The sequence below is a fragment of the Macaca nemestrina genome, chromosome 1 (genome assembly GCF_043159975.1).
Source record: "Macaca nemestrina isolate mMacNem1 chromosome 1, mMacNem.hap1, whole genome shotgun sequence".
NCBI lineage: Eukaryota > Metazoa > Chordata > Mammalia > Primates > Cercopithecidae > Macaca > Macaca nemestrina.
In genome coordinates, this window is record NC_092125.1 from 149,269,753 (window position 1) to 149,285,482 (window position 15,730).

A 15,730-nucleotide genomic window follows, 5' to 3' on the forward strand; every position below is an offset into this window, starting at 1 on the left:
CATAATTCAGTTTTTGGAAAACTTTTAAATATGTTTGGAATTATTTGGGTATGTGATCCTACCTTTTGAACTGTAAATTTTAGGAAATATAAATGCAGATTAAATATGTCCAATGAAATGTTTATGTCCAAAATGAGAGACACTGTAAGTCAAGCTTGTCCAACCTGTGGCCCACGGGTTCCATGTGGCCTAGGATGGCTTTGACTGTGGCCCAACACAAATTCGCAAACTTTCTTAAAACATTATGAGATTTTTTTTGTCCTCATCAGTTCTTGTTAGTGGTAGTGTATTTCACCTGTGGCCAAAGACAATTCTTCTTCCAATGTGGCCCAGAGAAGCCAAAAGTTTGTACCCCTCTGCTCTAAGTGTAAAGTACACAACAGATTTAGGAAATTTAGTGCAAAAATGTAAAATACTTCATTGATAATGTCATGTTGATTACATGTTAAAGTGATATAATGGGTTAAATAAAACATATTATTAAAATGTATTTTACCTATTTAAATATGGCCACTAGAAAATTGAAAATTACATATGGGGGCTCAGATTTTATTTCTGTTGGACAGCACTGACTGATACATATATCCAGAAATTGAATTATTAATGTATAAAATATTCCACTGTTTAACACTAGAAAAAGTACCAAACTGTTCTGCAAAGCTGCCCTATCAGTTAATATTCCTACTAGCATTATATCCTATCCATATCTTCACTAATGTTTAGAATTGCCTCGTTTTAAAATTTTCGCCAAGTGAATGGGTATGTCATTATGATCTTAATTTGCATTTTTTGGTCACTAATGATACTAAACATCTCTTCATATGTTAATTGGCCATATATATTTCCTCTTCTGTGAAATGTTTGCTCATGTTTTGGCCATTTTTCTTTGGTATTTTTCTGTTTGTGCTTTTCTTACTGATTTATTGGTTATTACTATTGAAGACCCTGAATATAAAATTAAATATAAGATTCACTTACTCTTCCATCTCAGAATGTGTGATCTGCCCACTTTGGCCTCCCAAAGTACTGGGATTACAGGTGTGAGCCACCATACCCAGATCACCACTTTTTTCAGCTTTTCACTGCAGGTTCTACTCAGTGTAATAAAGTAGGAGAAAGAAATACAAGGCGTTCAGATTGGGAAGGAGGAAGTAAAACTGTCTTTATTCACAAGACATAATTGTCTATGTTACAAAATGTGGTGTAATCTACTAAAAAGCTACTAGTAGTAATAAGTGAGTTTAGTAAGGTTGTGGCATATAAGATCAATATAAAAAATCAATTGTATTTTTATACGTTAAGATAATTGAAAATTCAAATTAGAAAAGCAATACCACTTAAAATAGCATCAAAAACATGAAATGTTAGGGATGCATCTGGCAAAAAGGTGCAAGATCTTCACAGTGAAATCTACACAATATTGCTGAGAGAAATTAAAGAAGACCTAAGCCAATGGAGAAAAATACTGTGTTCATTTGTTGGAAGACACAATATTGTTAAAATACCAACTCTCTCCAAATTGATATATAATTCAATGCAATGCCAATCAAAATGTCAACAGATTAAAAAAAAATTGGTGGAAACTGACAAGCTAATTCTAAAATTCATATTGAAATGTACAGAGGCAAAACACCCTTGAAAAAGAACAAAGTTGGATGGCTAACACTACCTGATTTCAAGTTACATTTATCAAAACAGTGTTGTATTGGCATAAATATACGCAAAAAGATCAATGGAATAGAATGCAGAGTCCAGAAATAAGCCTGCACATATATGATCAATAATTTTTCAACAAAGTTGCAGAAGTGTTTGAACAGAGGTGGGAAGATTGGATATCCATAGCACCACTACCACCACCACACAAAGCACTTCAACACTTCAAACCCTTATCTCACACCACAAACAAAAATTAACTCAAAAACCATAGTCCTAAACCCTGAAACCTAAAATTGTGAAACTTCTAAAAGAAAACCTAGGAGAAAATAACTGTAACCTTGCATTAGGCCAAGAATTCTTAAATATGACACCAAAAGCACTATCCACAAAAGAAAAAAATCGATAAACTAGACTTCATTAAAATTTAAAAACTTTGATACTTTGAAAGATACTATGGAGAGAATGAAATGACAGGTCACATGCTTAAAGAAAATATTTTCAAATAGTATATATGATAAAGGACACATTCATAATATATAAAAACTCTCCATACAATAAATATGAAAAAACTAGCCCAATACAAATATGGGCAAAAGATTTGAACAATACTTCATCTAGGAAGCTATATGAATGGCAAATAAGCACAGGAAAAGATGCCCAACATCATTAGTCATTAGGGAAATAAAAATTAAAACATAAAACACCTGATATAATGTCTAATATGAAAGTGATTGATCACACTAAGCTCACGAGGATGTGGAACAACTGGAACACGACACCCACTGCTGGTGAGAATGAAAATGGGACAACCAGTTTAGAAAACAGTTTGGCAGTTTCTTCAAAAGTTAAACAGACACCCACCACAGAGCCCAGCCAGTTCCATTCCTAAGTAATTATGAAAGAGAAATGAAAGCATATGTCCACACAGAGACCTGTACACAAATGATCAAAGCAGCTTTATTTATAATACCTAAGAAATAGAAACAAACCAAACATCTATCATCATTTGGATGGTAGTAAACAAATTGTTATAGATCCAAACAATGAAATATTACTGAGTAATTAAAAAGTAATGATGTATTGATATACATGATAACATGGATAAATCCCAAATTAATTATGCTGAGTGACAGAAACTATATGTGTGCGTGTGGGCGGGGGGGTGTATACACATTCATTTATATAAAATTCTAGAAGAAGCAAACTAATTTATAATGACAGCGTAACAGTGGTTGCCAGGGGATATGGGGGCAGAAAAGGACAGGAGGGAGAGATTACAAAAGGTCATAAGGAAATTTTGGAAGTGATGGAAATATTCATTATCTTAATTGTGGCAGTAGTTTCAAGAGGGGATAAAAATATCAAAACTTACTTTATATACATGCAATTTATTATGCAAGGATTATACTTCAGTAAAGCTGTTAATTTTAAAACTAATTACAATTAAGTAAAAAATAAAAGTTCAGTTTCTTATACTGGTCACATTTCATGTAGTAGCCACATGTGGCTAGTGGCTACCATTTCAGCACAAATACAGAACATTTCCATCATTGTTGAAAGTACTGTTGGATAACACTGATCTAACTCATACATAAAACAGCATCTGTTTCTTTCATTTCTCCTCCACCTACCTACCCCAAACTTTAGGGATGGTAATAAGCAAGGCAGTATGGCACTGATATATAAATTACCCGAGAACTTTAAAAAACAGATTTTATTACGTTAGTTTTAATGTAACTTTGCTGTGGAGCAAAATATACCTTCTATTCATAAACATATAGCACACAGTTTCCTCATTTAGATATCACAGCTTCTATGGATTATATTTAATTAGTTTCCTCCAAAGCTCAAGTTGATGTCAATTTTAAACTAAATGATATGGAAAGAAATGAAACAGATAACTCGCTCTTGGAACTTACTTTCTCCTTGTAATCAAAGTACTTATTGCTTTGCTATAACTCCTAAGTGAGAATATACATTTTTTCATATACTCATAAATATCAAAATATTATGTTACATATGCAATTGAATGTTCCCATTTAAAAGAATCAAGTATATAACTCTTACACAACACATAGAAACACAAGTTTCAAATGTGAGAACAGACATTAACATAAACACCATGTATGCACTGAAATGTTTCACATTCATTAAACAGTTCATAAAATTAGGACGGAGAAGTTGTTAAACTATATTCTATATTCTTACTGAAGCTTTTTCCCTTCTTGCACTATAGCTCTTAGTTTTCAGAGTTAGAGGTGACTGCATCTCAAAAAAAAAAAAAAAAAAAAAATTCGAACTCAATTTTCTGCCCTCATTCTGTGTTGTCTACGGAAGAGTCTCTGCTTGGAGTTTTTGTTTCAATATACAGAATGCAGGGCTGAAATCCTCAACCATCCTTGTTCCAAAGCCTGATACACAAACCTTTCATATATATTTTGATGTCTGAGTCATCTCTGTCTTAGAAATGGAATACGGAAAAAGGTAACTGGGGTAGGGGGGAGAAGGGAGGTTGCTGGCCAATGTAGACAAACCAAGGCGACCTCCGAACTGTGTATTGTAGTAGATAAGCAAGAAGTACTAAAATAGAAACCAAGTCCCTCTGTTGTTTGCAGAAGCAGAACTCAGAAGCCAGCTTCACTTACTTTTTTACACCGACAGAGCCATTTTCCTTGTTTTCCATGTCAACAGATAGCATGGGAAGGCTGCAGGGTTCCTTTACTTCAGCAACTAATCAATAAGGGAGAAAAGCTTGTGTTTAATTCTTAGAAAGTGAGAGAAGAATATATATTCTGAATCGGAAACATAATGGTCCCTTTTACAGCTTCACACCAGTTCACGTATGTTTGTTTAAATCTCCAGTTCCCTCGGCGATTGGAGAGATGTGATTAAACCTAAAGAACTGGAGGAGACGGATTGGGGTGCTTTCATCTGTACTGGCACTCCCTGCCTTGACAATAAGCATTTGCAAATGAAATTGAATCCTTGTTGAAAACAAGTGCTGTGTGAACTGGCACTTCTCCTGGGTGCCTAGCTCTCACTTAAGACACTGCAACTCATAAATGAGTCAAAGTAGAGAAAAACAATCCCCCTTTTCCTTCCCCCCTCCCATTATGGGCTGTGATTTGTTTTTTCTTATTGCATTTTTTTTTTTTTTGGTCCACTCCCCCTTGCTCCTAGATTTTTTCATTGCAATGCAGAAGGACACTTAAAGCTTTTGTCAGTAAGTATTCCCCTACCTCACATTCTCAACGAAAGCCTCAAAAACCCGTCTGTGAGATGGCCATGCTGTGGTAAAGCAGGAAGCTCACAAAAAATGCCAGATAGCCCTTAGCACAGAAAGGTGGTGCTGGTGTGTGTGTGTGTGTGTGTGTGTGTGTGTAAGAAAGAGTAGGTAGCTCATTAGATTTATGAAAAATCATCAGAACATTTAAGGAGATATTGTAGCATCCATCATTCTGTCTTTTTGTTTAGTAGGATGAGGGCTGTGAAAAATTAAAAGCCTTCCACAATTAATATGCAATTAGCAAAATGAAAAAGCTACGAACAAAACTGCTTTAAGAAAAAAAAAAAAAAAAAAAAACGGAAGCAACAGTCCCGAAACGTGTTTGCTCTTATTCAGTTGAAGCCATAAATTAAATACATTTCCACTCAAATCACTTTATACTTCGGCACTCCTTCTCTAGGGATTACTCTGACATGGCAAGTGCATCATTTAGTATATTCGCAAGATTTTATCACTGTTAGAGAAGTAGATGATTAACAAATAACACTGTAAGTGTGGGATAATTTTCACTCCTGAAACACACACATACACACAAACTTCCAGTTGCTAAACCACTTAGATCACTGATAGAGAAATCCAACATTTAATATATAGATAGATATTAGCATACATTCACACACCGTTATAGAGTAGACAGGAAGATAGTGCTGCTGCTCCATGCTAACAGAATATGATTTCACTTCAGTTGGAAACTGTTACACATTCACCATTTTCTAAGCATCTCAGAAAACAAAACAAAACAAAACACTCACAATGATACTCTGCAACATCACACTACATTGTCTTATTATTATTACTATTATTTTCTTTTTTTGTGGAAGAGTAAAAAGAAAACCTACCTATAAGCAACTAAAAAATATCATTTTTTATAGGCTTATCAAGAACAGCCAAAGAAACCCCAATGTTTTCTTTCACAAAGTAGGCTGGCAAAGGAATTCAATAAGGAGGTACAATTTGACACAGTGAAATAAAACCAGGCTGGCTCTCAGCCAACATGACGTTAGGAATCACACACAAGCTGCACCAACTGCCTTCTGGTTCATGGCTGACTTTTTAAAGCTACAGTGTGCCTGTTCACTTTTGCTAACTACCTTCAGCACAATTAGTGCAAGAGAATGAGCCAGGAGTCCAAAACCTGCAGAATTCTCCCTGCACCTGTCTTGTACAAAGAAAAACAAGCTCTCTCAATAGCTTCTTATTTTCTCCCTCCCCTTCATTGTTGCTGCATGATAGGTCTTAGCTGTTGTTCTGAGCGTGAATGTCATGTTTCAAACTATTTCGTTTTCTCCCCAGAGGGAAAAATAAGAGTGAGAACCCAGTGCTTATGGGCTATAACCAGAGAACACTTGGAAGCTGCGGTCCCATGTTACTCTTTTTTTCCTAATAGAGATTGGTGGACAAAGTTCCCAGGGCTGGCTTTTAAGTAATCTCTTTGTGAGAATAAGGAAAGCACTGCCCAGCAGCAAATCCTTTTACTTCATTATGCAGGAAGTAACATATTTCAGAGAGGATGCAAAATAGATGACCAGATCTCCTGAAAACGCCCACATTCTTTTATTTTGGCATTTATTCTGCCAAATGAAGCCAGCAAAAATTCAGACTGAAACAAACAAAACCTTATTCTACAAAATGAAAACAATTAGTTCTGGGAGGTTTAATTTTAACTGTTTATCCCAGTTGCACAAAAAGCATAATTCAAGAAATTCAACCAACACTTACCATCTATGAGTACCCGGTACTGTATTAGTTGCATGTAAGTAGAAAGACATTATGCCCACCCCAAAATTCATAGTCTCTCCCGCCATCATCCTAAATACCAAATCAGAAAACTGGGAGGTGGAGCAGAGAGGCTGGGCAAGATCTTTTGTTTACATTACCCTGGTCATTCTCACAGTTTCCGTGCTTGGCTTAAACCACTTTTCCAGGGGAATAATCTCATCCCATAAATGTTCTGCACATACACAGAAAACATACATGGTTGCCTCTTCATTGAAATAAACATCAATCAACATTTGTACACTTTTAGGTCAAGATGGTCAACAAAACCACTCAAAACAGGACACAGAACACAGGTTTCCCAGAAAGATCTTGGAAAAGTTATCTGTTGCTGTAATATCCTGTAGAATTCAGGTAGAATCCGAGGAGAAAGTTGCCTGCCTCCCTTTTTAAAAATAATCTTTTAGGACATTAGAAGATCAACTTTGATCTAAATTTAGAACCCGAATTTCAAGGTCAAAAATTGGTCCTTTACTTATTCCAGGAATTATATTAGAAATTTTCGACTTCCTTAAAGATCACTGCCGAGAAAGATTTCAAATATTTGCCATTGCTCCCTTGAAAAGGCAAACAATAGTAATCTAGGAACCAATTAAATATTTTTGAGCACTATTTTTGAGCACAGGTCAGGCATCTGGATCTTTCACCAGTGCTGATCTCAAAATGATGGACTCTTACCGAGATAAAGAGCTCTTTCACTAACAGATTCCATAATGCTTTTGGACTTGATCTGAAATTCCTTAACTATTCTCCCAGTAAATCCAAATTGGAAGCGAGTTGGACCGGGAGTTCTGTGTCCTGGGAAGCTGGGGTTGTCCTGACAGTGCTGCTCAGAACAAAAGCATGTTCAGCTCTCCACTCTTGAGGGGGAAAAGGCAAAGAGACTGTAGTTACACCCAGCTCTTCCTTAGACACAACCGCAGGAGAAAGGATTCTGTGATGTTTTTCCAAGCATCTCTTCCTACATGTACAAAGGGACATCCCCTCCCATCTGGCCTGCTGTGATCAAAAGTTTGCCTGTTACACAATAGTAAAGTTTCAGAAAGTGTTGTAGGAAGTTAATCCCGTGGTATAAAAAGTGAGCCACAAAGACACTCTAAATTATGACAACAGGAGGTTTCACTTACCAGCTAGTTTCTAACTTTGGTAGTAAACTGACACTTGTGAATATAATATATATATACACACACTAGTACTCACACACTCCCTCCAACAAAATGTTTGACATCAATCCTCTGCTGATAAAAAGTTGTGTGTGTAGTGTGTAGCATAAAGTATGTATGTGTAATGTGTGTACTATGTGGTGTACTTTGTGTGTGGGTGTGGTACATATGTGGGTGTGTATGTGGTGTGTGGGGGTGAGGGAGAGAGGCAACCAAACAAGACCTTCTGATCCAGTACATTATGGGATATGCTGAAATAACTTTGGAGATCCTGAAATCTCCAAATTATATGCTGAAATTAACTTTGGTGTCAGTATTCTGGAACAGAACTTTCGACCCACTTGGGAACGGGCTCAGATAGGGAGAGGGGAGGCGGTTAGGAAGGGCGGGAAGCTGTTGACTTTGATTGGCTTCTTTTCTAGATCAGCATTCATCCCCCAGGCAGAAAGGACTCGCCTAGGGAGCCAGCGCGGTCCCAAAGGAGCCGCCGGCCCTGCCTCCCGGGATCCGACCCCAGGTGCGTCCAGCCTGAAGTCGCCCGAGGGCAGGGCAGACCTCACCGCGCCGGGAATGGCGTCTCAGGGGCAAGTGAGAATTGGCCCGGAGAGGGGACGGTAGGGGCAGAAGACGCCAATTGCCTCTTGGACCAGCAGCGCCGGCCCTGAGCCACACGACTCTCTGTGGCACTGGGGACAGAGCGGGGAAAGTTTCTGGCTAAGACTTTCACGGAGAGACGGTTCGCTGGCGTTTAGTGTGGGGGCTCCCCGGGGAAGCCGGTCTTTGGAAAGTGGAGGGTGTAGGTGTGGCGCTCGCAGGGCACCCCGCCGAGTCGTGCCACCACCCCGTCCCGCTCCCCGAGCACTGCCAGCAGCCCCAGGCGAGACCCGGCTCTCCGTGGGACAGGGCACGGTTCTGCCCCCATTCCACTCCACGGTGAGAGCCCACGTCCGTGGGTGCAACGAGCTGCAGGAGCACCGAACACTGCCAAGATGAGGGAGGGCAGAGCGGTTTTCATTGCGGCATTCTTCGTTTCCTTCCATCCTGGAGAGAGGAGAGGGCGGTCGCCTTCCCACGCCCTGGCCGCACAGGCGGATTACTTACCTCCCCGCATGGCCGCGCTGGGAGGTTTGCCCCGCGCGGAGCTCGGCGGCCGCCACGCGCAAAGCCCCGGTGCAGCCGGCCGGACGCGCGCGGCACGCCGGGAGTTGTAGTCCACCGCGGGTCGGCTGGGGTCGGAGGGGCGGGGACCCCCAGGAATGGGGAAGGCCAGGACTAGAAGGGACAAGACCTGGGCAGGACAAGGGAGGATGTTTGCAAAAACTTAAAACTTCCAGGGACCTACGGGGAGGGGAACCCTCCTAGAGAGATTTTTATAGTGAGGATTTTTTAGGTTAATACCATTTTCTTCCTGTCTTACTCGCTTATCACAACCCCAATGAAGTTTTAAGCTGGACTCTGGCAGTAATGTTAAGTAGAGATTTTCCCGGCCAACTTCATATTATTTAGGGCTCTATTCTCCCTTTATCTTGAACACAGATGTGCCATTCTCTGCTTGGACGCACACAGAATATTCTTGCTCACAGAATATCTCAGTTGAAGCCCTGAGCATGTAAAAGGAAGGTGAGTAGTTAGTTGCACCTTACACGTGCAGGGTGCTTTATAGCTCTCTTTACAAAGCACTGTGTACTTGATTGGTTCATTATATAAGAACCGTAAAGCAACCCTGAGAGTTAGTCAGAGAAAAGCTAAAGATGCAGGGAGGTTTTTTTTGTTTTGTTTTGTTTGTTTTGGTTTGGTTTTTTGAGACGGGGTCTTGCTCTGTCGCCCAGACTGGAGTGCAGTAGCGCGATCTTGGCTTGATGCAGGGAGTTTTGGAGTTTTGTGTATCTGCATCTGCAGAGGTTGGAGTCATCCTGTCTATTCATTTCTTTCTCCAGCCTCTCATAGCAGCTGGGAAGAGAGAGTGGAGAGAAAGAGGGCTCAGGACAGGTGTGGACACGGTGGAAGAAGAGGAGCCTGCTGTGACAGACTTCCTTGAAATGACTAACAAGTAAATCTTTAAGGAAATAAGTAAAACCAAAAGAAGGACTTATGGGTTGGAAGAAGGGAAGGAGAAGGAAAAGGCAGATGGGATAGGGATAGACATTAAAGATTGCAAACAGGCTAGTAGCAAAGAAAGCAAAAAAACAAACAAGGTTTTTAGAAACCAGATAAACCTTGGATTCCTGGTGTTGTCACTTCTGAGCTATCTCTGTGACCTTAGGTAAGTTCTTTAACCTCCCCAAACCTATTTTGCCTCATCTGTAAAATTAAAAAAAAAAAAAAAAGTTCTGACTTTATCATGTGGCTGTGCCTATTAAAAAGAGACAGGAAGCACATAGTATAGTGCTGGGCATATGATAGGCAATTAATGTTGTCTACTATTATTATCTGCAGAAATTCCCTTTGTGTAAGTATCAAAAAATAAATTGGAGTGGAAGTACCAGTGAAAGTACCAAAAATAAATTGGAGTGGCTATGACAATACTCTAAGCTACTGGCAATGATAGCTTGAACTACATTGACAGAAAGGCATCCATGTTGCCATGAGATGGGGAAAACAGCGAGTACAATCAACTGGATGTGGGGAAGGAAGAACAAGAATCAAATTGGTTGTTATTTCTAGATTAAGTAGATGATGTTGGCATTCTCATAAATAGATACAACTGATGGAAAAATGGGTTTTGGAGGAAGATGACCACTGGCTTTCCTCATTTTATTGTGCTTTGTTTTATTGCAGTTCACAGAAAATGTGTTTTTTGTTTGTTTGTTTATTTTACAAATTGAAGGTTTTTGCCAATCCTGTGTTGAACAAGTCTATTAGTGCAATTTTTCCAGCAGTATGTGCTCACTTCATGTCTCTGTCACGTTTTGGGCATTCTCATAATATTTTAAGCTTTTTCATTTTTATTGTACCTGGTATGGTGATCTGTGATCATTGATCTTTGATGTTACAATTGTAATTGTTTTAGGGTGCCACAGACCATGCCCATTAATCTATAAATGTTGTGTGTATTCTGAGTGCTCCACCTGCCAGCTGTTCCCCACCTCTCTTCCTCTGCTGGTCCTCCCTATTCCCTGAGACACAACAATATTGAAATTCGGCCAATTAATATCCTTATAATGGCCTCTATGTGTTCAAGTGAAAGGAAGAGTCATACGTCTCTCACTTCAAATCAAAAGCTAGAAATGATAAACTTAGTAAGGAAGGCATGTCAGAAATCCAGATAAGCCAAAGTTAGGCATCTTGTGCCAAACAGTTAGCCAAATTGTGAATGCAAACAAAAAATTCTTGAAGGAAATTAAAAGTGCTATTCTAGTGCATACCTGAATGATAAGAAAGTGAAACAGTCTTATTCCTGATATGGAGAAAGCTTTAGTGGTCTGCATAGAGGATCAAACCAGCCATAACATTCCTTTAAGCCAAAGCCTAATCTGGAGCAAGGCCCTAACTCAAGGTTGATAGAGATAAGGAAACTGTAGAAAAGTTTGAAGCTAGCAGAGTTTGGTTTCTTAAACGAGGTTTAAGAAAAGAAGCATAACATAGAAGTACAAGATGAAGAAGCGAGTGCTGATGGAGAGGCTGTAACACGTTATCCAGAAGATCTAGCTAAGGTAGATGGAGGTGGCTACAATAATGAGCAGTTTATCAATGTAGACTTAATAGCCTTCTATTGGAAGATGCCATCTAAGACTTTTCTAGCCAGAGAAAAAGCAAAGCCTGACTTCAAAGCTTCAAAGGACAGGCTTATTAGGGGCGAATGCACCCAGCGACCTTAAGTTGAAGCCAATTTTCATTTACCATTATAAAAATTCTAGGGCCCTCAAGAATTATGCTAAATTGACTTTACTTGTGCTTTATAGATGAGACAAAAAGGCTTGGGTGACAGCATATCTGTTTACAACATGGTCTTCTGAATATTTTAAGCCTACTGTTGAGAACCACTACTCAGAAAAAAAGATTCCTTTCAAAATATTAATGCTCATTGACAATGCACCTGTTCAGCCAAGAACTTTGATGGAGATGTACAAGAAGATGAATGTTGTTTTCATGCCAGCTAGTAAAACATCCTTTCTGCAGCCTATGGATCAAGCAGCAAATCTGACTCTCAATTCTTATTATTTAAGAAATCCTTTTTATAAGGCTATGGCTGCCACAGATAGTGATTCCTCTGATGGAGCTGGGCATCATAATTGAAAGCCTTCTGGAAAGGATTCATCATTTTATATGCCATTAATAACATTCATGATTCATGAGAGGAGGTCAAAATATAACATTAACATGAGTTTGGAAGAAGCTGATTCCAAGCCTCATGGGTAACTTTGAGGGGTTCCAGACTTCAATGGATGAAGTCACTGCAGATGTGATAGAAATAACAAGAGAAATAGAATTGGAAGTGGTGCAGGAAGATATGACTGAATTGCTGCAATCTCGTGATCAAACTTGAATGGATGAGGAGGTGCTTCTTATGATTGAGCAAATAAAGTGGTTTCTTGAGATGGAAACTATTCCTGGTGAACATGCTATGAACATTGTTCAAATGACAACAAAGAATTTAGAATATTTCATAAACATAGCAGATAAAGCAGCATCAGAGTTTTAGAGGATTGACTTCAATTCTGAAAGAAGTTTTACTGTGGTTAAAATGCTGTTCAATAGCATCACATGCTACAGGGAAATCTTTCATTAAGGGAAGAGTCAATTGATGTGGCAAACTTTATTGTTGTCTTAAGAAATTGCCACAGCCATGCCAACCATCAGCAACTGGCTACCCTGATCAGTCACCAGCCATCAACAATGAAGCAAGACCCTCCACCAGCAAACAGATTGCAGCTTGCTAAAGACTTTAAGATCGTTAGCATTTTTAAGCAATAAAATATTTTTAAATTAAGATATGCACTTTTTAGAAGATCTAATGCTAATGCATACTGAATATACTACAATATAGTGTAAACATAACATTTATATGCACTGGGAAACAAAAAAAATGTGTGTGACTTACTTTATTGTGATATTTGTTTTATTGTGGTGGTCTGGAACTGAGCCCACAATGTTCCCGAGGGGCCTGCAGTTTGATTTTGGACATGCATAACTTAAGGGTTTATCTGAGTGAATGGCCAAGTGGAAGTTGGAAATGTGGATTTGGATTTTTCATGTAGAAATGAGACTTTGAGAGTCAATTACTTAGGAGAGAAAGTTGAAGAGCATGTGGAGAGGAAAAAGAAAGGACAGCAGGCGTGAGCAGGGGTAGGTGAGAAGTCAGATAATAATAGCAGGCAGGAATTGGTTAAGGAGGAAAGGAAGGCTTCAGGGGTGTAGTGACATGGGATGCAAGGGAGGATGGAGAGATGAGGAGCAGCTTCTCAACAAGTCAAATGCTCTAGAGAGGTAGCCAATGACAACAGAAAAGAGGCCTCTGGATTTATAGATCAAGAAACTATTGGGATTAAACTGCTTCCAGGGGTTCTTTTGGAAATTTACCAGAGTGATTTTACTTGTCCCAGTGATCGGGGAGTGTATTAGTGCATTTTCACACTGCTGTAAAGAAATACCCAAGGCTGAGTAATTTATAAAAAGATTTAATTGACTCACAGTTCCACATGGCTGGGGAGGCCTCAGGAAACTTACAGTCATGGAGGTAGGGGAAGCAGGCACCATCTTCACAATGTTGCAGGAAAGAGAGAAGTGCTGTGAAGGAGGAACTTCCAGTTATAAAACCATCAGATCTCGTGAGAACTCACTCACTGTCATGAGAACAGCGTGGGGGAAACTGCCTGCATGATCCAATCACCGGCCTCCCTTGACACATGGAGATTATAATTTGAGATGAGATTTGGGTGGAGACACAGAGCCAAACCATATGAGGGAGCGGGGCACTACTGGAATATAGTTGGTGGGGTCAAAGATTCTAGACATCCTCCGTTCACCAGGACAGTCACGCAGAGCAAAGAATTGTCCTGCATCCTGTGTGACTTAGTTGTCTCACTGCTCAGCTCATTTATGTAGATGAAAAATCTATTTATAATTATCTGAGCCTAGAATCTATTTTATACATAAACATAAACTGTTTTCCACACAGTTTTAAGTTATATCAAATTTTCCTGGAATGAAGTAAATTGAATGGCAATATCATTTATGGAAATTGTATCACCAATACGGTTCATTTTGTGACTGTCTCTTTCATGGTGATTCTGCATGTGGAACAAGTATCTGACTACTTTAATTGTGTCTTTTAGCTTAGGGATGCTTGAGCAGTTGCATGTTGGATCATGCAGGGTTTTTTTTGTTTTGTTATGGTTTCTTGATCCATGTTGATGGAATGTTGAAGGCCTGGGGAGAGGAGGACTCAGTCCCAGGCCAATGCTTATTCATTACTCCTGCCAGGAGTAGGCTGACTTGTTCAGAGTGCGCAGTCCTCTCTACCTCTGCTCTTGACCTTTTTGATGGACTTAGCCCTTTTGATGCAGTTGAGGATTGGGGCGAGCTGGTAATTAAGCACAAAGGCCCAGAAACAATGATGATTCAATAAAGTGTATTCTAGAACATAGACTGAGGTAGATTTAAAATTCTGGAAATGGAGAAATTTTGAGAAATTTGGCAAATGGGGAATTCTGGCAAAGAAGGCAGGAGAAAGTTTGGTCCTTAATGTGAAAGGATGCTCTAGGATTGGGGATAGGAAACAACTATATTTGTACACTGAAGTGAAGAAGCCACTAGATGCAGAAATGTGAAAGTTCAGAACAGAGGGTGTAACTGAGGTAATATTTTCCTAGAGAAGAAGGAACTATTGATTCTTGATCTTTGGAAGAAAAGTGGTACAGTTTCTTCCTATAAGAAAAGAAAGAGGCCAGGCGCGGTGGCTCATGCCTGTAATCTCAGCACTTTGGGAGACTGAGGTGGGCAGATTACTTGAGGCCAGGAGTTCGAGAACAGCCTGGCCAACATACTGAAACCCTGTCTCTACTAAAATATAAAAATTAGCTGGGTGTGGTGGTGGACACCTGTAATCCTAGCTACTTAGGAGGCTGAGGCAGGAGAATCACTTGAACCAGGGAGGTGGAGGTTGCAGTGAGCCGAGATTGCGCCATTACACTCCAGCCTGGGTGAGAGAGTGAGACTCCATCTCAAAAAAATAAAAAAAGAAAAGAAAGCAAGCAAATGGAATGATTTAGTAATATTGAGGGAAATTCTAAGGAGAAAAGGGGGTATAACGTTGTTTAAAGATTTTTTAATTTATTGCGAAAATACACTGTATGATAAAAAAAAATTGAAACAATCAGAAACTTAAAGTAGAAAGTGAAAATTCCCAATAAACTCATTCCTAAAATAATCCCTGTTAAATGGTATATATTGTCTAAATTTTTATCCTGTGCTTATGACTTCTTTTCGTAAATGTTACATGAGGTATTAATCCATTCTTTCATTGCTGTAAAGAAATTTATGAAGGAAAGAGGTTGAATTGGCCCATGGTTCTGCAGGCTTTGTAGGAAGCAAAGCATGATGCTGGCATCTGCTTGGCATCTGGGGATTCCTCTGTAAGTAAAATCATAGTGGAAGATGAAGGGGCAGCAGGCACCTCACACGGCCAGAGCAGAAGAGAGTGGGTGCCACACTTTTAAACAGCCAGATCTCACCAGGACTCATTCGCTGTTGTGTGGACAGTGGGATTATGTGAAACCATTCATGAGAAATCCACTCCTGTGATTCAGTTACCTCTCACCAGGCCCCACCTCCAACATTGAGGATTACAATTCAACATGAGATTTGGGCAGGGAAACACATCCAAACCATATCACGTGAGTACCTAAAA

At 39.4% G+C, this 15,730-nt stretch overlaps 1 protein-coding gene and 1 long non-coding RNA gene across 19 annotated transcripts in view; one reads left to right on the plus strand and one right to left on the minus strand.

Annotated features, from left to right (window-relative positions):
• The window catches only part of LOC105482747 (sterile alpha motif domain containing 13), a 97,397-nt gene extending 88,349 nt beyond the window's left edge, over window positions 1-9,048 (minus strand). For 2 of the 10 annotated variants that reach the window (XM_071090491.1, XM_011743034.3), the window contains exons 1-2: window positions 7,397-8,095; window positions 4,302-4,386 (exon numbers count right to left, since the gene is read on the minus strand). In XM_071090491.1, the coding sequence (XP_070946592.1) occupies window positions 4,302-4,386; window positions 7,397-7,430 (119 nt within the window). In that variant the 5' untranslated portion in view covers window positions 7,431-8,095. The other 8 variants (XM_071090493.1, XM_071090494.1, XM_071090496.1 and 5 more) reach the window with 8 other exon arrangements.
• LOC105482748 (uncharacterized) overlaps window positions 8,215-15,730 on the plus strand; it is a 48,481-nt gene continuing 40,965 nt past the window's right edge. For 2 of the 9 annotated variants that reach the window (XR_011619386.1, XR_011619382.1), the window contains exons 1-2: window positions 8,238-8,398; window positions 9,418-9,501. This is a non-coding gene — a long non-coding RNA (uncharacterized lncRNA). Of the gene's footprint in view, window positions 8,399-9,417; window positions 9,502-9,818; window positions 9,932-11,783; window positions 15,717-15,730 lie in introns of all 9 variants that reach the window. The other 7 variants (XR_987840.3, XR_011619380.1, XR_011619372.1 and 4 more) reach the window with 6 other exon arrangements.